This window comes from Apostichopus japonicus, chromosome 20 (assembly GCF_037975245.1).
Source record: "Apostichopus japonicus isolate 1M-3 chromosome 20, ASM3797524v1, whole genome shotgun sequence".
In the NCBI taxonomy this organism is placed as follows: domain Eukaryota; kingdom Metazoa; phylum Echinodermata; class Holothuroidea; order Aspidochirotida; family Stichopodidae; genus Apostichopus; species Apostichopus japonicus.
In genome coordinates this window covers 1,618,055-1,642,544 of record NC_092580.1, presented here as the reverse complement: position 1 = coordinate 1,642,544, position 24,490 = coordinate 1,618,055, and the positions used below count along the sequence as shown (strand labels likewise).

Sequence of the window (24,490 nt, the reverse complement as noted above, 5' to 3'; positions counted from 1 at the left end):
GTATGTATGCACCACTGTACCAAATCTAACGTTAGCACATGTGTTCCTAATACATAGCATCGTAGCACGTAATGTCTACATAACATACCCAATTTCAAGGGTTTCTTACAAAAATACTGCAGGAAATTTTTTGGAGAACTTTTGATATAATGTTTGTGATGCATTAAACTACCCAAAAATGCATTAAAAGTCTAGACCCGGTGTTGCTGGAACGAAACTGATTTTACAGCCACATTTTGAGCTTCAGCTGATGGCCTATTAAGACTTGTGTTCGATAATGTAACAACAAACTGCATTCAAATGCTTTACCGTATGCTAATTATTCGTGACAGATACATGCCGTAGGCCTGGATAATGTCATCCACCTACCGGATGAAGTCAGAGACAAGGTCGGCAAAGCGACTGCCAAGGACGCAGGTGGGGTCAGTGAGACAGGACACAAACTGCAGGTCGGAAAACTGGACTTTGAAGCCATCATGAGACATTTGGACAATATGGTAAGATTTCAAAATGCAAAAATTCCAACACACTTGGTCTGCAACGTCTGTGCAGCAGACGAACTAGCCTTATTTGCATTTAAAGATCTGGGCAAACATAGCAATCATTTACTATGCTAATTGCCAACCGATGGCATCGCTAGTTAACCTATGAGCTCTATGATCATATGCGTACGAAGCAAATGCGCTTTATTTTGTGAAATAATTCAGTGAGAAGTGAGTTGTAGGAAGTCAGTGTGGATAATCAGGTAGCTTCGTTCAGTCAAAGTAAACAGCTGTGACGTATCAGGATGGTTGGATACACCATACCGATTTGAATTGTGTCTTACTTGAAACTCTAATTGTTACAGCTTGATACTCTCTTAGATTCAATATATATATATATATATATATACAGGGTTATAGCCGCGGCGGCCGGTGGTAACCGCCACTCACGCCTGCCGGCATTGGAAGTGAATAAACAGTCCACCGGCCGGCACAAAAAAATAGTAAAATGCTCGTGAAATACAACAAAAGTAACAAATTTATCTTTCCCTTGCCGTAAAACATGATAATAACGTCACCTTTTTCTGTTATTTACCAAAATACCCTCGACCCCCACCGGGGCGTTGCCCCTGGACCCCACCAGGGGCCCTTAAGCGGGCCCCTGGACCCCCGGCCGTGAGATGCGAGAGCTTCGCTCGCTACGCTTCGCAAATTTATTTAACCAGCACTCACAATCTCCTACCTATAACCCTGTATATATATATATATATATATATATATATATATATATATATATATATATATATATATATATATATATATTTATATATATATATATATATATATATATATATAGTATTGGCAAGCTCTTGACTTAATAATCAGAATGGTTTCATACGCTATTGAACACAATCAATACTCTATCGGTTTGGGGAACTTCATGAAGCTCCCTACAAGTGATCTGTTGCACACCCCACCCATTTTGAAAATATTTTCACCTGCATCCAAAATTGTGCCGTATATCATGGAAATGGCATAGAAACAGAACGAAATGTTCCAATTAGTTTGGTTCTGAATGCACCAAAGACAGCGAATGTGTAAAATTTTTCAAGAGATATTTGTGGAAGACTTGATATGTAATTATTTCATAAGTAAAACCGCAGAGAAGACAAAGATGGAGGAATGTTGTGCTGCTGATGTTAGATGTAAGAGTGACTTAGATCTGCACCCAGCACAAAAATTTGATCGCAGGAACTTTTTAAATTTTTGACAGGGTTACAGAACAGGCTACGTGTAACGCCAGCCGTTTGTGAGACATGAACTGAAGCCCAAGAGCGACGTCGCCTACTTAGCCGCCTCCACCAACTTCACCTAAATCTACGACACCGAATTTGAGAAGAGCAGATACAAGTCACCGATCAAGATGTTGAACAGGAGGCAGGCCTGCGAGAAGACGAAATGGCTGAACACGCCAAACACATACTCCAAGGTGGAGGTAGCCCAAGAGTACGCCAACTGGGGAGAGGAAGGGGAAGACGAGGGCTACAAGACGAAGATACACGTAAGTAGTAGTGACATGTAATTGGTGGTAGGCACATCATCCGTTTGACAGAATTCTTAATTTTGGGCAATTTGGGGACTTTTAAAATTCAAGACATCGAAGAGGCACTTGCCAATGTGAAGAAAATGTTTTGATTTTAGCACTTCAGAAACAAAAAATCTAAATCTAAAATGTCCTACAGATGGAATTATCAGAATATTAGTCATCCTTTGTTTGTTTGCTATTTATTTAGCAAATGTTTGATCTTTTCACAGGGAGAACAGGGATAGAAGGGTTGGGGGGGGTGGAGGGGGAAGCGGAATTGTCACCATTCTGGACAATGTGATTATGCGTCATCCACAACTCTTCTCTCTTGTTACATTTTTTACAGTGGGTAGGTGACAAGGACCCCAAGAGTGGTGATGCAGTCGCTATCACCGATCCACAACAGTTTGCAAGACAGGGACAAGATCATAAGGAGTACAAGAAGAAGGTTAAACTGTACGTTGATGACGTTATACACTGTTATTTCTAATTGATTGTTTTATTTTTATCTCAATACATTACATGTATAGAGATATTGTAACAGTAAGTGGGACTCTCTCTTCTCTTAAAAAATTTTCAGCGTCTTCATATAAAGTTCTTTTTCTCTGGAATTTTCAGAGCAAGCATATATCATATAGGCCAACAAAAGTTACTATTTTTTATTCGAGAATTTTATCTCATTCTATGACTTTTTCACCGATTTATGTCCAAATCGGGCCAATTTGGACCGAAATACAGTTTAAACAACCCATTTTTGCACACGCTCCAAAACTTATGTTTTATGAAAGAGAATAGAATAGAATTGTCTGTCAACAGTGGTATCGTCTAAGATAGGGTCCTATGTATTATATATTTTATTAACATTTTAAACTTTTATTTGTTGTTTACAGGTAGGTATTAATAAGAATTTTACTAGCTTTATATGACATTTTATGGCTTTTATTTGCTTTATTTGATGTTTAAATGATTTTTCTTTCTTAAAACAATACTGAGCTGCCGCCCCTACTTTTAGTAAAAAGGTCCGTTTTTGATGATTAAGCCCCGCCCCCAAGTCTGTTTTGTAGCAGATTGGCTATGACTCATGGCAGCTACATGTTAGATATACGAAAATGGCTACCCTCGCGACCAATTGTCTGTACTGTAGTTAGGTACGCCAGGTGTAGTGTATTGCATGCTAATTACATATACAAATTCTGTACTGCTGAATTCTATGTAGTGCATTTAATTTATATTAGGCCTTCGTTTTTGTAACATCCATTTAAGGATAGTACTGGTGTTCAGGTAGTTTTTCAGAGCAAGGGCCATGATAAGTTTGTTTGATTGCCCTTCATGTATTTTGTATAATTACGTATACACATTCTTGTATTTCTGAAGGCTACTTACTGTAGGCCTAGTGCATTTAAAAAAATATATATAGGCTTAGGCCCCCTAGGCCTATTAGGCTTTCAGTGATAGCCACATTAAAGTTACATTCTTATTGTATGAAGTTCCAAACATGTGGTACTTGTTGATGGTTAAAAACTTTTCATTGTGAACTTTTGAACTTGAAGGGGTTGCCCTATTCCAATATCATGGAATAGTGGGGAACTCCCGATTTATGTTTGTGTACGGATTACAAGTTTAATCCACGTGCGAACGTGTTAATCTAGTATCATACGTCGAGTATGAATGAAGGATGGTGTGGGTTGCTTTTTTCCAAGGTTTGTGCTTTTCTTTTTTGAAGTGTATGTTAAAAAACAAAGGCCCTAATATAGCGTGTTATTTTTTTTTTATAAACGTGCATGTAAGAGTATGTATATAGCCTAGGCTATACATATTGAATGTATGACATTGACAGTCTCGTAACTAAGTGCTTTGAACCGTAGATGAAAGTTGAGGAAAAAACCGGTTGTAGTTACGATACCGGGATTCATGTTGCAACACTACCGGTTGTGTGAAATCCGACTACCGCACAACGCTAATGGGTGGGTCCGTTTGAACTACGGGTTGCCCTAAGAAATGAGACAAGCACAATCAGTTCCACCATGGTTGTGTCCAATCAAAATCTTCCTTCAAGGAAACCGAAGATGTCATCCACTGGATCTTCGTGTGTTGTAGATTTCAATTTTTCATATGTCCATTTGATATTCTAATTGTTGTTTGTTTTGATGTCTCAATGAACTGTTGCAGTCATGTTGGCTTGTGTGCGTGTGTTTGTGACACGTACTTTACAATCACAATATCTCAAGGAGAGCAGCTTGGACTGATTTAGTATGTAGGCGCACCACAATGGCGGAGATCAAAGGTCATTTGAAGCTTGAAAGATGAAGAGTTGATATTCAATTACATTTAGTGAGTGTTGTAACAACAACTTCTGCTTTTCATACTAAGCCATCCTGAAGGTGCACCTCAGCCCAGGATGATGAAGAAAGTTATAGTGATGCAACAGAAGGAGATGAGGACACCAGTTTTGATGCTGATGCTGTTTCAAGAAGACACAACCTTTATAACTTACCTGGGGAGCATTCAGCAGCTGTTGAGAGCCATCCCTGTACCAATTTGTTAAGATTGTGCACATCACCAGTAAGGACCACAACCAAGACTGTAGTTACTGCTCTGACAGTCTAATGGGTAGGTAGTGCAATGATGTTTATATGTTTATTGTGTTTATGTCTTTTCATTCTACAATACACATTACTATTGAAATGTGGCAAAGAATGCTGTAATATCGGCTTCCTTCTGGATCTAACCACAAAGTACAGAACAGATGTTTGAACAATGGTTTTATTGTGAAACACAAAGATCCCATGAATCAGAGATGGCCACCCTGTAGATCATGAGCTGAAGAAGCTTGTCGCAGTACTTCATGTGGCTCCCTCAGAGCCCTGGGTAGAAGCCTGTGTAAAGAGATTCAACAGAGACTGCACTACTTAAAGTACAGAGCAACCTCTTATCATCCCTGGACAAAGGATATGTAACCGCGTTAATTATGTTCGATTTATGCCCGATCGATCACAAAACCATGCTGCAACGTTTCGAGAACACATTTGGTGTTACTGGAGATGCCTTGTCCTGGATGTCGTCATACCTCTGCGTTCGCAAACAAGTTGTGACCACCGGTAGTCATCATTCTGAACCTGTCATCTTGTAGCAAGACGTGCCTCAAGGTTCAGTTTTAGGTCCTAAGATGTACAGTATGTATACAGCACAGTTGGGCGATCTTATTGGACGTCACCGATTAAACTACCACTTTTATGCTGACGACACACAGTTGTATGTGTCGTTTAAACCTAACGATGAGGATGCACAGAAGAAGGCAATGCATCTAGTATCCGGATGCTAAGGTGATATCGAGAATTGGATGCACAATAATAAGCTAAAGCTGAACCCTGCCAAAACGGAAGTGACGTTATTTTCCACTAAGCGCAACAAAAACTGTCAATAACATTCATTAAATATCGGCGATTCTATCAATATCAAACCAACACCAACGGTAAGAAATCTTGGTGTAATGTTTGACTCTCATCTGAACATGTCCCAACAAATTAAGAGTGTTTGTAGGTCTGGATACGCGAGTCTTCGAAATATTGGTCACATAAGGCGTTATTTAACTGACGATGCAACCAAATCACTTGTGAATGGCCTAGTAACCTTGTGTCTTGATTTCTGCAACCTCGCTGCTTTTTGGTGCACCACAATCGACTTTGAATAGGCTACAACGTGTCCAAAACACCGAGGCACGTATAATAACCAAGAACTTTGCGTTTCTCTCACATCACACCTGTCTTAAGAGATCTTCACTGGCTGCCTGTTCACCGCCGTGTCGAGTTCAAACTATTAGTACATGCATATAAATCAATTCATTTTCAAGCACCTCAATACCTATACTGATATGCTAACTGTGTACAAGCCTAACAGAACACTGAGATCGGCCAATTCCCTTACACTAGTGGTCCCCAGAGTAAGGACTGCTACATACAGCGAGAGACAATTTAACTTTGCTGCTGGCAAGCTATTGAATGCACCGCCAAATAATATCTGTGATGCCAAAACATTAGCCACTTTCAAGAAATTACTTAAAACTTTTTTAGGAATTTCACTGTAAATCTATATTGTTTTTAAAATTTTTCCTTAGTATATATATATATATATATATATTTATATATAATATATATATATATAGATATATATATATATATAGATATATATATATATATATATAAATATATATATATATATATATTTATATATATATATATATATATATATATATATATATATATATATATATATATATATTAATATTCAAGCTGCGTCCATTTTCTTTTTCGTATTCATATTTTAAGGGGTTTTGTCATTTTGTTACTTAAAAATACTTAAAACTCACAAATTGTTCCCAGTTTTATAACCTCCCAGCTTGACATGGGAAACTCACTTTGGTTAAGCCTCCCCCAAATTGCTTATCTTCAGCGCATCCAAACGCTGCTGCATGCGTGGTCACCTTCATCCCACACAAATCCTGTTTTGTATGAGTTACATTGGTTGCTCATTGTGTTCAAGTCACTAAATAATCTGGCATCAGAATAAATAGATGCTCTTCTTACACCATATACACCTCCTCATCCACTCTATTCCAGAAATACGTCTCATCTCTGTGAATCGAGATCCAAACGTACATGGGTGGGGGGGGGGATAGGGCTGTTTCTGTCGCAGCCCCACATCTCTGGAACTCATTTCCCTCACAGATTAAATCTTGTTCTTCAGTAAATCAGTTCAAGAAAGCTCTGAAGACTTATTTAATGGCACAAGCATTTCCATAACCTGTCAGTTCATTTATTGCATTGCCTGTGTTGCTGTTCACCTCATGTTATTTGCTGTAGTATTTAAGTTTGTAGGATTAAGTCGTTATGTTTTGATTTTGTATAATTAAGTTGCAGCTTTCAAGATATTGTATTTTGCCTCGAGCACCTGCTGGTGGAGTTTGTGCGCGTTATAAATCCACATTATTAGTATTATGATTATTATTAAGGCTACTTGAAATCATCTCATTTTCCCTTCTTTTTTTTGGTCAGGTGGTGGAATGAATGACAGATTATAAAACCAGTGACATCCTCAGCATGTCTGTGATTGATAAATGACAAGTGCAGCTTAAATCACCAATTATGGAGAAAGAGGCTTTCATTGAGACAATGGATATCTTAACAAAGAATGGCTTGAAAGTTAAGGAGGGTTTGTGACTGATGCACATCCCCACAGTAAAGCTTACATGAGTAAGTTTGGTATTCTACATTTAACATTTGTAAAGCTATGCACTCTTGTTTAGGGAGGGACCTTTGAAAAGTTTCTGATTCATCATCATTGTACATAACAGGCTTAAAACCTTTAAATATAAGACTAGGTGGAACTTTCTGACAAATATCAAGCTGAAATGAGACTAAACATGGACCAAAAACATGACAAACTTGTAGATATTAGATGTTTTAGTATATATGTAACATAGTGATTGCATAGAAGTTGGGATGTTCCTCTGACCTATCTGAGCATACAGATTATGCTTTGTTACATTGACTAGAAATCATTGAAGCAGTCATGGTGTGAGGTTAAAGTAACTCTTTTGCTGATAGGACATCATGTTTTAAAAACACAGAAGGACAAATGTGTAGTTTTCTAATCAGATTGCATACACTTGTTGTAGAAAATGAATCTTTAATGAAACTTTGGGCTTTAATAGCTTTGATAAATGGTCAACAGTAACTGAAATTCAAAGAGACCTCGCCTTTATTGCCGCAAACAAAAACCACACCATTTTCAACCTGTGAACCCCTTTTTCATTGCCTAGATCAGGAACCAGAAATTTTACACTCTTTTGGTGTTTGGCATGGAGCGAATAACGTTGGGAAGAAAATTGCAGAGGCTTTGTAGAAAAGCTATAAATCTACCACTGAGTGCTTGGATTGGAAACATAACTTATCACTTCTGGTACTGCATGCTCCAAGCTGGCACAGGGTGACAGATTATATTTCTTGGTAAGAGTAATAAAAGGGACTGGGGGCTATCATAGTAAATGAATGTAAATAAGAATGTTTCAAAGTTGATGTTCTCCTTTAGATTGTCAAAAATGTGCCCCATTTACAACCTTGACCACTCGATAGATTTATGTTGCACTGCTTGTGTTTATCCAAAGGTAATTTGAATATGTAATCTGCAATGTCTATGAAAGGGATAGATCGGACTGAACCCATTTGAAGAAATCTATGTTACCAATGCAAGGTCAGTCATAATCGTATTGCCCACTCGCTCTCCACCCTTGAACCTACACCTATTAAACAGCATCCCTTGAACCTACACCTATTAAACAGCATCCCTTGAACCTACACCTATTAAACAGCATCCCTTGAACCTACACCTATTAAACAGCATCCCTTGAACCTACACCTATTAAACAGCATCCCTTGAACCTACACCGATTAAACAGCATCCCTTGAACCTACACCGATTAAACAGCATCCCTTGAACCTACACCTATTAAACAGCATCCCTTGAACCTACACCTATTAAACAGCATCCCTTGAACCTACACCTATTAAACAGCATCCCTTGAACCTACACCTATTAAACAGCATCCCTTGAACCTACACCTATTAAACAGCATCTGTATCAATTCCATGAGTTTGCTCTCCACCCTTGAACCTACACCTATTAAACAGCATCGGTATCAATTCCATGAGTTTGCATTGTTATTGATATCTCACATGATTACCTCACATCAATCATTGAACTCCTGTGCACACCTAACACATATGCAGGAATCTGAAGATAGCCTTATATACTGTGTAACACTTTGTCCTCTTGATGCCCATCTTTCAACCAAACAGTGGTATCATAAGGATTCTGTGAATAAATGTCACATAAACTAACACATTTTTACATTAAAGTCATATTACCCTACCAATTAGGCACAATGGATAGGTCTTTTACATAATGTGGTAGGCAGACATCAGTGGAATTTTGGAGTAAGAGGTGGCACAGCCAAGTGTGAACATGGTCCTTTGGGAGAGAACTGTGAGTCAAAAAAATACAGGAGGGGTCTCCCGCACATCTAACACTACAGGAAGTTGCTCTTGATCAACGCCTCATCCATAACATGCACTACTACACACGGTTCAGGTAGATGTTAAGGATATATCTAAGGGGCATTGTCATTCACTAAAGCAATGTCAGAACTAGTTTATCTCACAACATTTAAACCCCTGAAAATATTAACTCCAGATAAAAAAAACCCAGAAAGTCAAATGACTTGGTGATTCCTTGCCATTCTCTCTAATATACCTGACATAATCGTTTAGCTCTTTGAGATATCCTGTTTACAAGCCGAAGTGTCCACACACCATCACACCTCTTTGAGGTATCCTGTTTACAAGCCGAAGTGTCCACACACCATCACACCTCTTTGAGGTATCCTGTTACAAGCCGAAGTGTCCACACACCATCACACCTCTTTGAGATATCCTGTTTACAAGCCGAAGTGTCCACACACCATCACACCTCTTTGAGATATCCAGTTTACAAGCCGAAGTGTCCACACACCATCACACCTCTTTGAGGTATCCTGTTTACAAGCCGAAGTGTCCACACACCATCACACCTCTTTGAGATATCCAGTTTACAAGCCGAAGTGTCCACACACCATCACACCTCTTTGAGGTATCCTGTTACAAGCCAAAGTGTCCACACACCATCACACCTCTTTGAGGTGTCCTGTTTACAAGCTGAAGTGTCCACACACCTCTTTGAGGTATCCTGTTACAAGCCAAAGTGTCCACACACCATCACACCTCTTTGAGGTGTCCTGTTTACAAGCCGAAGTGTCCACACACCATCACACCTCTTTGAGGTGTCCTGTTTACAAGCCAAAGTGTCCACACACCATCACACCTCTTTGAGGTGTCCTGTTTACAAGCCAAAGTGTCCACACACCATCACACCTCTTTGAGGTGTCCTGTTTACAAGCTGAAGTGTCCACACACCTCTTTGAGGTATCCTGTTACAAGCCGAAGTGTCCACACACCATCACACCTCTTTGAGATATCCTGTTTACAAGCTGAAGTGTCCACACACCATCACACCTCTTTGAGGTGTCCTGTTTACAAGTCAAAGTGTCCACACACCATCACACCTCTTTGAGGTGTCCTGTTTACAAGCTGAAGTGTCCACACACCTCTTTGAGGTATCCTGTTACAAGCCGAAGTGTCCACACACCATCACACCTCTTTGAGATATCCTGTTTACAAGCCGAAGTGTCCACACCATCACACCTCTTTGAGGTGTCCTGTTACAAGCCGAAGTGTCCACACACCATCACACCTCTTTGAGATATCCTGTTTACAAGCCGAAGTGTCCACACACCATCACACCTCTTTGAGGTGTCCTGTTTACAAGCCGAAGTGTCCACACACCATCACACCTCTTTGAGATATCCTATTTACAAGCCAAAGTGTCCACACACCATCACACCTCTTTGAGGTGTCCTGTTTACAAGCCGAAGTGTCCACACACCATCACACCTCTTTGAGGTGTCCTGTTTACAAGCCAAAGTGTCCACACACCATCACACCTCTTTGAGGTGTCCTGTTTACAAGCCGAAGTGTCCACACACCATCACACCTCTTTGAGGTGTCCTGTTTACAAGCCGAAGTGTCCACACACCATCACACCTCTTTGAGGTGTCCTGTTTACAAGCCGAAGTGTCCACACACCATCACACCTCTTTGAGGTGTCCTGTTTACAAGCCGAAGTGTCCACACACCATCACACCTCTTTGAGATATCCTGTTTACAAGCCGAAGTGTCCACACACCATCACACCTCTTTGAGGTGTCCTGTTTACAAGCCGAAGTGTCCACACACCATCACACCTCTTTGAGATATCCTGTTTACAAGCCGAAGTGTCCACACACCATCACACCTCTTTGAGGTGTCCTGTTTACAAGCCGAAGTGTCCACACACCATCACACCTCTTTGAGGTATCCTGTTTACAAGCCGAAGTGTCCACACACCATCACACCTCTTTGAGGTGTCCTGTTTACAAGCCGAAGTGTCCACACACCATCACACCTCTTTGAGGTATCCTGTTTACAAGCCGAAGTGTCCACACACCATCACACCTCTTTGAGGTGTCCTGTTTACAAGCCGAAGTGTCAACACACCATCACACCACTTTGAGGTGTCCTGTTTACAAGCCGAAGTGTCCACACACCATCACACCTCTTTGAGGTGTCCTGTTTACAAGCGGAAGTGTCCACACACCATCACACCTCTTTGAGGTATCCTGTTTACAAGCGGAAGTGTCCACACACCATCACACCTCTTTGAGGTATCCTGTTTACAAGCCAAAGTGTCCACACACCATCACACCTCTTTGAGGTGTCCTGTTTACAAGCCGAAGTGTCCACACACCATCACACCTCTTTGAGGTATCCTGTTTACAAGCCGAAGTGTCCACACACCATCACACCTCTTTGAGGTGTCCTGTTTACAAGCCGAAGTGTCCACACACCACACCACTTTGAGGTGTCCTGTTTACAAGCGGAAGTGTCCACACACCATCACACCTCTTTGAGGTGTCCTGTTTACAAGCGGAAGTGTCCACACACCATCACACCTCTTTGAGGTATCCTGTTTACAAGCGGAAGTGTCCACACACCATCACACCTCTTTGAGGTATCCTGTTACAAGCGGAAGTGTCCACACACCATCACACCTCTTTGAGGTATCCTGTTAACAAGCGGAAGTGTCCACACACCATCACACCTCTTTGAGGTATCCTGTTACAAGCGGAAGTGTCCACACACCATCACACCTCTTGGAGGTATCCTGTTTACAAGCGGAAGTGTCCACACACCATCACACCTCTTTGAGGTATCCTGTTACAAGCGGAAGTGTCCACACACCATCACACCTCTTGGAGGTATCCTGTTACAAGCTGAAGTGTCCACACACCATCACACCTCTTTGAGGTATCCTGTTACAAGCGGAAGTGTCCACACACCATCACACCTCATTGAGGTATCCTGTTACAAGCGGAAGTGTCCACACACCATCACACCTCTTTGAGGTATCCTGTTAAAAGCGGAAGTGTCCACACACCATCACACCTCTTTGAGGTATCCTGTTACAAGCGGAAGTGTCCACACACCATCACACCTCTTTGAAACATCATGGATGACAGCAAAGTCAACTGAGCTGAAATCTTTTGTAAGACATTTGAGTAACTGTTTTCTATTGCTTTTGCTTTCGTTGAAGTTGATCAATACTCAAATGCAGTGAAAACTGTCATGAAAACTTTTTATTGATGGTATTTTGTTCTTGTTTTATAATGCAATGATTCACAAAGCTGGCTTTCTCCTTACCTATTAGTTACTCTCCCTTATTTTCAAACAGCCCTCCTCCATTGACAACGGAGGTGGGGGGTCATCCTGCATATGTATAAATGGAATGGCAAGTTCTCTCAAAACATATTATTTCTGTTGATCTGCAAAGATCAATTGGAAGATTTGGATTTAACACTGTGATTTTACCTGTGTCAATTTTACTCTACTTCACTTTGAACATTATAGGCAGTATGGTTGGCACATCTACTCTATCTAGTCCTTTAAGTGAATGCTTATTTATGTAGTTTTGTAGCTTGACCCTGTGTAATGTTACATTCTGACATTTGCATTGCACTCCTAATGTTATTTATTGAATGATGCAAGGGAACATTCAGTACATACAAGTGAGAGTACTAAATCAGCAGTTGTGATGCTGATCAAAATCATTACAAGGTTATCTGTGTTAGGTCCCCGCTAAGAACCTTTTACAGAAATATGAACATAATTGATACTGCACCAGCTAAAGCATGGAACTGGTGGTGATGTTTATCACAGCTTCAAATTGTATACATGAAATAGCTTGGAGAATGATAAATGCAGCTGTTAATTTCAGGAGATACTTACCATACTTATCACAGTTCACAACCCATAGTTCATGAAGTATTATGCTAAATGTTACAAATAAAGGACCCCCTTATCAATCTCAAAAAGTGCTCCCCCCTTTCAAATTCCTGGCTACGTTGCTGGCTGATATGCTGTGAATGAGAGTAAAATATTCCAAATTGAACATTGAAATATGTATTGCTAGTCATGCAGACGTCAAAGTGATAACTTTAATAATAATAATAATATTATTATTATAATAATACTAAGCACTTTCTGTATCTTACTTAATGAGTAAAAAAAAAACCTGATATTTTTTGGTACATATGTTTCCGCAAACGCCACACGTTATCTCACAAGAAATGGTTGCTCATTTTATGGTTTTAATACACTTAATGATTAAACCACAAAATACCAAAACTTTGCACTGCTGTGGCTTGTAAACTCCCCATATTGATTATAAATTATCCTTTCAAACATTTCTGATGGCAATCACACCAACTTTATTATTGGGAGGCATCTTTTTTTAATGTCAACATGGGAATTTGACTTAATGCCAAAAGGTCAAAAGGTGGAGTAGAACAACAAAGGTGGTGTTTTTTTATTTTATAACTCGATGTTTTTTCTCGATTGTTATAAATCTATCCGGCTACTGTATGTGGCAGAAATAGCAGTAGCAGTAGTTTGCAGAGATATTTATATATTGAAAGCTTTTATTTAATGCAGTTTGGTGCCTTAAATCAGCAATTGCAGTTTTTACCTAAGTACCCAGTTTATTAATGTACTCTCATTAAGAATCCGGAGGGGCATAGCCACTATTTCGAGGGACAGAATTAGAAATTGTCTTTGATTTTCATTGAGATGGCAGGGGCACTACGGCAACTTTGTAGTTTTAGTAGGAAAACCAGGCTATTTACATACACTTGTGAAAAGACACCAAGGGGCATGGTTTCCAGAGTGAGAACTTTTTTTTCAGTGGTTTTTTTAAAACTGTACATCAAAACCTTAACATTTCCTGCAGCTGCTCAATATTTACCGGCTCTTGGCGCAATTTCGCTGGAGTTTTGGACAGTCTTAGAGCCCTGACTTGTATGATAAAGTTGTAGGATGATCAAGAGGGCACCTAAGGCATTGAAAGGGTTAAAGGGCATACCGCAGTTGTTGCTATCAGTGATGGATGATTTTTAAGCTCATTACCGCAAGAGGTATTTTGCCATCCACCTGCTTCCTGACGTACATATTCTTACATTCATTGAGTGTGTTTGGATTTTCTTCTTTCACCCTCTGTCTGTCTACATTGTTGGTTCTCTTTTCTTTCATCTTGCGCTGCAGTTTATTCTCCCCACTAAAGGTCCCTATAGAAAATTTAGGAGATACGGCTCAGTCGGAGTACAAGCATGGCTCATCTCTGAACACGGAGTCCAGTGGTAGCGATAGTTACAGGGTCATTTTAACCAGTCATAAGTAAGTTTCACTCTCTAAACATGTTTTATTTGAACCAAGGTTTTGTCAGCTGGCATCATATTATCTATGTTTTATTCTTTTGTAAAACAATTCAAAAATAAGAAACTGACCGGGAAAAGTAAATGCAATGTACTTTATTGAGACAAGTTATTGGATAATCCCAAACTGAATGTTTACTTACCATAAATGTAACTGGTTGAAAGGTAACGCTGTGTCTTGGTAACGACATTTTAAACTTTCTCAAGTTGTAAAGGATTGGGAAGGTAAATAGAAGTCGATTTGGGGTGGGGTGAGTGGAGGAGGGGTGGGCGGCTAAAATAAGTTGCTTAAACGATATGATCTTTAAATTTACACTCTAAACAGTTGACTGTACTGAAAACTGCACGGTGCATTTTAAAGTACACCACTTTCTATTTCTTGCTGTAAAGCAGAACTGTTTGTGACTTTGTGTTGAGTTTGTTTTGGTCTCACCTCACTTCATGTAATGTATAGGGAGATGAGATATTGTACTTCATCCCACATCAGAAATGTGAGTGAGTAAGTATGCGTGGGTGGGTGGGCAGGTGGGTGGATGTGTGTATGTTTGATAGTGAGTGAGCAAAATTAAGTATGTCGCAAACTCCTCCTAGACCCAAAGTCCTGTCGAGTTCAAGCTTGGTGGGTGGGAGCCTGACCATGTTAACTCATGCTTGTGTGATTGATGACGTCAAAGAGGTCGAAGGTCAAGAAATCTAAAATTGGTTTTTAGCCATTTTCTGCATGCCAACTTGTTGGACAAAGGCATTAAACCACATTATATGTAGAGAATGAAGAGACAAAGTTTAAAACAAGACAGATTTAGCTTTTTAGGCTTGTAGTTAACGGGTCAATTGAGTTAAAGTTAAAATTAGTCTAAATTGTGCAAAAGAGTGTGTCGTGTCTCCTAGATTGTAAGTCCGATCAGGTTCAAACTTGGTGGGTAGGTGCCTGACCATGTACTGTAAACTTGATCTTGAGTGATTGGTATAAATGTCATAGGTGAAAGGTCAAATACCCAGAAACTGTAGCCATTTTCTGCTTGTCAGTGTGTTGGAAAAAGTCATTAAACCACAAAATATGTTGACTATAATTGGACAAATTTTAAATTAGAACTTAAGGGTCAAGGTCAAAGTTCATAGTAGATCCATTCCATCATAGGAGAGATAAGATGCCATGGATTGCCATCTTGTCTTATGTTTTAATCGTAATAGATGCTAAGATCCCATTACAAGGAAGTTTAGTAGGCAAGTTCCATTCTTTTCTGTTTTTCTTGACAGGAAAGATATGATTGATAAAGATGGCTACCTTCAAGGTGTGCAAGGAATTAAGATGACTAATGAAGCGATCCATGACAGAATGAAGGTGAGATGACAAAACTATTACTTAATGGATTATTCAAAGTCAATTTGAGTATAGTTTCATTAGTTTAATGTAAGTTTAATTGCTTTGTTCAAGGGCTGTCCTAACATTGTTGGTGTTTAGTATCATTAGATGCACGGTTACATTCCGACTAACATGCAACATCATGTAACATGTTTAAAATTTCAAGTTTCATTGCTTACACTATATTTCGTGTTTAATAGAATGTTGAGTGAAACTACCCACTGCTGTAGGGGATGAAACATTTGGTGTTTAATCCACAAGCTCCAGCTCATTCCTTGGAGCTTAAATTTCAACTCCTACCCAGATCCCAACGAAGAGAGTAAGTGACGTCTGCTCCTGTAACGCGACAATAGCATAAGAGATGGTGGTATGAACAGACCTTATGGGGAAAAAGTTAACTAGTCATTTAATGAAAGTGAAAATATTCCCCATCTTGGTGGGGTGGAATTCATTTCCCCTGTGGGTTTTATAACAAAAGAGAAATCTGTAAGCAATGATGATTATTTATGCATCTTTGCGTGATTGAATACTAATCCATCTTTGCGTGATTGATTATTAATCCATCTTTCTGCTTAGACGTTGAAGGACAGCATAGTAAAATCCGAGGATTCCATGAAGACACTGGTAGCAGAGATCAAGATGCTAGGTCAAAGGGTCGTTCAATCTCAAAAAGCCGTACAGAAGGAGGAAGAGCCAGGTACATTTTCAAGTTTCTTCCTTTTGGGTTTGTTATGTTGAGAGTACAAGATGGATATGATGCTCGCATTGTATAAATTATTGGTAGCAGTATGCTGGAGACAATGGGTTGTAGGACTATTGTTTGTGAGCTGGTCACACATATGGTCATGTGCGAAGAAAGTTTGAATGTTTTTCAAAACTAACCAATGAGTCTGTCTTGCGTTCAAAGATTTACTTCGCTGCTAAATGAACCCGAGCACGTGCAGCAGGAGTGCCAAGCATAAATTAGGGAAGTTTAAATTCGGTGAAAATGTTCTATTTATGGTAGTTCGCAAGCGAAGATGTTACCTGACTTAAATGGAATTGATACCAAGTTTTTGTATTGAATGAGTGCAGTTGTTTAACTTTTATGCTCCCGCCAACCCCACCCCACCCCCGGAAAGAAGTATCCCTAACTGTGATGAAATATCACTTAGTAATATTCAGTCTTACCGAAGGGGATGGAGTACAACAGAGTTGAGGAGAGTGGAATTTTCTGAACGTTAAAGAATACATCAAGTTTATTTCCTTGTCCTCAGATTCAGTGTAAAGTACATTTGGTGAATATTGTAAGGATAACAAGCTCTTTCCCTTTTTCCTAGAACTGAATAAGTATTAACGCAAAGCAAATTGCTCTTTTTACCCATCATGAAAGTAGCTGTCCAGTTACTAGTGTATTGGAAACAATATTATACCTGCCATTAGTTTTGCCATATGTAACTGTGCATGATTTTTTTGGGGGGGGTGGGTTTCCCTTAAATTGTATGTGCATTGTGTCACGTTTGTTTTGACAAATAAGGCTTTGTTCTGTGCAGTGATAATTTTTTTCCTATAATCCCAGAGATATAAATATAAATATATTTGGAGCAAAATCTTGAAAAGGGTGTAACAATATTAACGTTGGGTCGGGTCAGATCTTTGCGGAAACCCTACACATGAAGAGACTAGGAGATAACTGGTTGGGGAGGATGGGAGAGGGGGGGGTGGGTCTTGGTGGAATATTTAGAGACCTGTAATTTATTTGTAAATAAACACCCAGTTACTTAGTATTTTGCTGTTTTGGATGCAGCCAGGGGTGGGACCTAGATTCCCCATCTCTTAGATTTTGTCTGTAACCCCACCAAAACACATATCCAGTACCACTAAACCCTCTCCGAACCTCTGTTGCTCCATTTACCTGAGAGAATCTTGCTATGAAATTGACTGACTTGCTACACAAGTGCAAAGATATTGGGCATTTTCTTTCCATTAACAGAAACTCTAGTGTTATCATCAATATAATGATAAACAAAATGGAGAAACTTTCAGCATATGTATTAAAAATAGTAAACACTTACTTATTGCCTCCACTCCACCCTCCACTTTAATATTCTGACTTTGCTTTCTGATTATGGGTTGATTTGAGATGTAGTACATTTCTCCATCCGTGTTATTGTCAGATAAGGGGAGGGGGTGTCCCCCTCCCCTTTGGAATTTTTTTGGATTTCCAAGTGGCCTCAGATGCAATTTGGTGCAATATAGCACACTTCAACACCCACTCCATTTTGTAAAGAATTTTGCATTTCACCTGGCCTTAGATGCAATTTGGTGCTCCAAATGAGATTTTTTTCTCATTTGGAAATGAAAAAGGGGTTTTCTGACTTGCGGAGCGGGGGGGCGGAACGATACTTCCGCCCCCCATATTTTTCACTGGGGGGCTGGCGCCCCCAGCCCCCCCCCGGTTCCTACGCCCTTGTAAATGACAAATGTAGGCTGAATTTTAGACTCAATAATGTCGTAGTCCACCAGAATAAGGTTAATTTGAGATTTTACACTCATACGCTGCTGATCCAGTTCCAAGCTATTCACCGTTAAAATATGCTAAACCTTCGGTTTATTCCTTTAAAGGCTAACTTCATGATGTTATCAGCTCTTCTAGTACAGGCTTTAATGTTAATGTTAACCCATTGCTTTACATTCTAATAACTCACTCAACCAAAGCATGTTCCTTAAACTTGATATTAAAACAACAACACCCTTGCACCCATGGAATAAAAATTAAACACCATCTATCCAAAAGTTGACAAATTTGTACTACCACTGTAAACATGTCATTTGAGACAGGTAAAACTCTTTTTGTGATTTTGTGTTGGATCTGAGGAACTGAGCTAAATGGTTAAAGTATTAGACGAAATAGTCTTGTCACTCTAAACTGATGAACCTCGGCAAATTAAAGGGTTGTACCCTCAAAAATTAAAAGTGGCATGAAAATCCAACCTGGCCTGATAGCACGTTTTTCAACGGTTCAAAACAAATTAACTGAGGTTTGTTCCTAAAGTCATTTTTTTTGTGAAGTTTTCCTTCATGTCTTCCCATTGTAATATAGCTTGTAATTCTATTGCAACTCAAATACTTTTGGCCTTCATGTTGTAGTATATTCCTTTTTTTAATTTTTTTTTCACATTTTATAATAATATTCTGTAACTACTGTAGTTGATACAACAATACTAGACATTTTACTAGTAGATGGGTTATAAAAAATTAAAAAAATATTTGACATTTCTGACATTACATAAGTTAGGGAAATCATTAAATGTTCTTACATCTCTGTCTGTGGCTCTGACCCCCTCCCACCAAGAGAGTGTTCATCCCCCACCCCCTCCCATCACCCAAAGCAATCCGTGTTCCCTCTTAAAATTATTGGCTATCGTTGACTCATTCAAGTCTTTAAATGTAACATGCATGATCTACACGTTATGCAGAGTACAGTACTTTCGTCTAAATGGCTTGTGTATTCCTATCTAGTAATTTCTTTCATACTCTTCTATGGACAGAACCACCTATGGTGTCCACCATGGAACAGCTCCCGAGAGACCTCCAGAAGACTTTGTTCCAATTCTGGTAGCGACGTGCGGAACGCTTCATCAATCCAAAGAGTTTCCTCCAAAAGGATTAGAAATAGGACTAAAGTTGAAGAAGAATTGGAAAGTCATTCGATCCAGCTACCAGATAGTCCTGCCAGTCTCGGACTTTCAGGATCACAAACTTTTTGAGCCACCGATATTGCAGCTTCTTAAAAGATATATATACATTTTATATATATATATATATATATATATATATATATATATATATATATATATATACATATATATATATGTAAGCTTTTCGACTTTTTTTTTTGTATCACCATGTGTGTAAATATTGAAGCACTAAGGATATGCAGTTTTTTTCCCTTGAAATAGCAACAGATAAAATGGAGAATACTGTTATGAAAGCTGTACTTAAAACACTTTTTTCTGCAGAAATCTATCTATATTTCATGCATAGTCTTGAATACTTCTGCAATACCATAAGACCATCTCTGCCCTGCACCTAAAAATACCGGTGTTTTTTCTCTCTTGCATGTTTTCAAAGTGCTATTCTCAGGGGTATCTTGTTGAAAATTTTCTCAGATTAACAGATGGAAATTATGAAAGGTTTTTTGTTAAGGATGGTCATGTGATGATGCTAAAAGATAATCTAATGCCTAAAGAGTCTGTTAATTCAGAAGAGAGGAATTTATAAGTATCCTATGCCAGGAATCTTCGATTGATTCCTAGCCAAAGTGCAAAAAGGAAGCTAAGGGTGTATGTACGCAGGTAAACATATGTTTATGTGATGTTCCAACTTGTAAATGGGATGACTCACCAAGCATATCTTGCATGAATTTCATGAAAATTAGGATGTAAATTTACAGCACTGAATTCTTTGGCTGCTCCAGTTATTTAGCGGAGTCAAGGTCAATTGAGGTCATCAGCGGCCAAAATACAAAAACCTCATAGTCGAGTTTAGTGAACATCTTTAGCATCGGTAGAGTGTCATAGTTAGGTGGTAGGTCCCCCTCACTTAGCATTACACTTTGAGGTCAAATGTAACTTGGAGTCATCAGCTGCCAAAAGCCTGAAATCCTTGTCGACATAGCTTCAAAATCAAAGCTGCGATTATCCTCATGCTCAGAAATGTACAAGAACTGAAGGTTCTATGAAGAGGTCAAAGGTCACTTAGGGTCAAATTCTGACCACCTTGATAACTCCAAAAGTTAAGGTCGGATGAATCGCACACCTGGTATGATGGTGCCCCCACTGACATTGCAATCATTTCCTTTTGATGAACATAATTTGGTCAACTTCAGTTTTAGTTTGTGAAGTGGCCCAAATTACAGATAGGTCTGAAGTAACCTTGAAAAATGCATAAAACAGTCAATCAGGTAAATGATATCTGCTTCAGAAGTGGTAATCATGTGTTTGATGATCTTAAAACACACCTCAACTTTCGTAACGTGCTCATTTCCGCTGGCCTCCAGCAACATGTCAAAGGTCGTACACATAAAAATGGGCACACACTTGACTTGCTCATCACCCGCAAAATCGATGATGTCATATTTGATGTCAACATTTTGTATGATACGGATTCGGACCACAGCGCCATCAGTTGTCAGATTGGAATATCTCAACCAGCCGCTATTAGAGTGACAAAAACTACTCGGAATCTGCGTGATCTTGCCATCCCTGATTTCATTAATGACATTGGAAAATCTGCCCTCGCCAACCATCTTGATAGAGATCTCGACACATTGGCACTCCAATACGATAATGTTCTTACCAGCTTGCTCGATCACCATGCTCCCTGGACTACCAGGTCTACCACCCTGAGAACAAACGCACTGTGGTACACGGATGATCTGCGTCAAGCGAAACGTGTCAAGCGCCGTTGTGAACGGAAGTGGCTTGCATCAGGCCTGGAAGTACACAGACAAATTTTTCATGAACAGTGTAGACTTATCGTCAAATGCTTAACGATGCTAAGCGGGCTCACCACCAAAGATGTATTGCCAACTGTGATGACCGTCAATTATTCCGCCTTGTTGACAAAATTTCTAATCCTGATAACACCAGAAGCCGTATTTTACCAGACTTTACGTGTGCTAAAACACTAGCAAACAAGTTTGCAAGCTTTTTCGACGATAAGATTAAGGATCTTCACGGTCGGATGCATGATGATGACTCACCTGTTTACATTGAGGATCTGTGTCAGTGCTCTTTCACTAATTTCACAGCTGCGACAGTTGGTCAAATTCGCGACGTCATTATGAAATCGTCCATGAAATCATCATCCTTGGATCCGCTACCAACAGATCTTCTGAAGGAATGCATCGAGGCTGTACTCCCTTGCATCACGCGGATTGTAAACCAATCTTTGACATCTGGAAAGATACCGTCCTCTTTGAAAACCTCCAGAGTTACACCATTGCTTAAGAAGGCCAACCTCTGTAAGAATGATCTCAATAATTACAGACCAATATCGAACTTGAAGTTTTTATTCAAGACCATCGAACGAGTCGGTTTCTCTCAAATTAATGAATACCTTCAAAGTAATAACCTGATGGCCGAGAAGCAGTCTGCTTACCGTAAATTCCATAGTACTGAAACTGCTTTACTCCGCGTCTACAATGACCTCCAAGCAGTCGACCACCACCAGGACGTGGCTTTAATACTATTGGATTTTTCAGCGGCTTTTGATACGATCGACCATGACATTTTACTTCATCTCTTACATGATCGCTACGGCATTGGTGGGACAGCTCTTGATTGGTTCTCTTCGTATCTCAGAGACCGAGTTCAGACAATTAACATCAATGGTGTTCAGTCCGATGAATATTCAATTAATGAAGGTGTACCACAAGGATCAGTAGCCGGTCCCTCCATTTTTACCATGTATACAGCACCTATCGCCGATATAATAAAGTCCCATGGTATCGAACATATGATCTACGCCGATGACACACAATTGTACCTCGTGTTGGACCCGATGGATCGCGGCAATGCCATTCATAGACTGGAGATATGTATCCCTGACATTAAAACATGGAGTGTGAAAAACAAGCTTATGTTGAACGAATCCAAAACCGAAGTTCTTCATCTTACGTCTAGGTTCAAGAGATCTCCCCCTTTTCCAAATATATCTATATGCGGAGCCGAAATTCCTCCGTCTGCAGCTGTGAAAGACCTCGGAGTCACGCTTGACAACACTCTACAGATGAGAGGTCATGTCAGAGAAGTTGCTCGAAACGCTTCATTTTCATTATACAAAATCGGCAAAATACGTCACTTCCTCGATAATTCATCAACAGAACGCCTTGTACACGCTTTTGTAACGTCCCGTTTGGATTATTGCAATAGTTTATTTTATGGTCTTCCGGCTCGTGACCTTGGGAGACTCCAGTTAGTTCAGAATGCTGCAGCGAGACTTGTCACTAAGATAAAGCGCAATGACCATCATCACATTACACCAGTTCTCCGAGATTTACATTGGCTACCGATTAGAGACAGGGTTGTTTTCAAAGTCTCGCTTCTTACATACAAAGCCCTTAACAATCAGGGACCTACTTACATCTCTGAACTTTTATTGCCTTACAAACCACCCCGGTTACTTCGTTCTGCATCTCTTGCCCTACTGGAGCCCCCCAAGAACACCAACACGTCGTTCTACGGTCACCGAGCCTTTGCAGCAGCAGCCCCAGACATTTGGAACAAGCTCCCGGTTGACATCAGAACCGCTCCATCTGTGACTGTTTTTAAGAGCCGTTTAAAAACATATCTTTTTGACAATGACATTTCATAACTTTTTCCATACTTTAACTTTCTTATACCTTTATCTGCCTTTTTACCATGTCTATTTGTATCTCCTGTTCTTTTAGGTGTTTTTTAGTGTTTTTATTCGTTGTTTGATATTTTGCAGTTTTGTAGTTTTGCATTTTTCTGTTTCACCTTTTACTGTAAAGCGCTTAGTGGCCTTTGTGATGTTAGGCGCTATATAAATGCTTTATATTATTATTGTTATTATTAAGTGATCCCCGGCAGTTGTCACTAGTTGAGTCCAAAGGGGGTAAACAGGCTGTCTGAAAAGTTGCCTTCTTCTGTGTAGTCTATATATACTAGATGGCTTTGGTTTTGAAAATATTTCAGTGTATTGAAGGAGTAGGTTGGTGGCAGAGCTGATTTGCTAACTCAAAAAAGGTAAAAGGTAATGTCTATTTGCTCATACATATTCAACATCTATGGGTCTATATTTCACATAAAAGGAAGACTGTTCTTTCTGGATTTTAAACCATTTTTAGCCATAAAACTTATGTACTGTAAAAACGTTATCAGTGACTGAATAGGTTGATGTCCAAAGAGTGAGTTAGTACATGTTTTGTGGTGTAGGGAGTTTGAATTGTCTGATCATGTCTGGTTCTCACTTAATTCTTGAACAAATGTTAACTCACTTGACTCTACATCAGTCAGATAGTCAAGTGGGATTTTGTGCAAATTATATGGCAAGAAAATCACAATTCTTTGCCCCCTGTCTAGAGAATGCTTAAACTCCTCTCTTTGGGGGGTTTGATATAGATGCACTATTTTGTTGTCACTAAGTGGACACAGTTTGTTTATTTGCAAGTTTTGGTTGTTTTTTACTTGTAAGCTGCAAACTGAGAAAATGTGAAAAATGTATGGTGAGTTTTTTTTAACTTGTGCTTTCACTGGAAGAATAAAAAAGAAGAGCATGAGTTGAAATTGAACCAGGGACGTTGTGATGCCTACTTTTTTTTTGTCTATCAGCTACCTTAGGATGCATTTCCAATATTTAAAGATCTGGTTGTTTGTAAAATATATACACCTCCACTGAACCTTGTCAGGGAGGGGGGTGGTTGCCTGCTCGCCTCACCCGCTTGGAAACCTTGTCGAGGAGGGGGGCAGCCAACTCGGGTGCCGCTTGGTAGCCTTGTCGGGAATTACAGAATTCACCGGCCCAACCGGGGCTTGAACCCATGCTGCTCAGTATTATTGCAGATGGAACAACCGATTACACCATTTTGGTTCCCAATA

The 24,490-nt window shown here is 39.6% G+C and overlaps 1 protein-coding gene across 8 annotated transcripts in view; it reads left to right on the top strand.

Moving 5' to 3' along the window:
- The window catches only part of LOC139961034 (gamma-adducin-like), a 30,279-nt gene extending 13,756 nt beyond the window's left edge, over positions 1 to 16,523 (top strand). For 6 of the 8 annotated variants that reach the window (XM_071959856.1, XM_071959854.1, XM_071959855.1 and 3 more), the window contains 9 exons: positions 333 to 497; positions 1,756 to 2,043; positions 2,414 to 2,523; positions 4,438 to 4,677; positions 7,119 to 7,316; positions 7,886 to 8,072; positions 14,352 to 14,483; positions 15,779 to 15,863; positions 16,461 to 16,523. In XM_071959856.1, the coding sequence (XP_071815957.1) occupies positions 1,906 to 2,043; positions 2,414 to 2,523; positions 4,438 to 4,612 (423 nt within the window). In that variant the 5' untranslated portion in view covers positions 333 to 497; positions 1,756 to 1,905 and the 3' untranslated portion in view covers positions 4,613 to 4,677; positions 7,119 to 7,316; positions 7,886 to 8,072; ... (1 more) ...; positions 15,779 to 15,863; positions 16,461 to 16,523. Of the gene's footprint in view, positions 1 to 332; positions 498 to 1,755; positions 2,044 to 2,413; positions 2,524 to 4,437; positions 4,682 to 7,118; positions 7,317 to 7,885; positions 8,073 to 14,351; positions 14,484 to 15,778; positions 15,864 to 16,460 lie in introns of all 8 variants that reach the window. The other 2 variants (XM_071959857.1, XM_071959861.1) reach the window with 2 other exon arrangements.
- Positions 16,524 to 24,490: the final 7,967 nt, after the last annotated feature.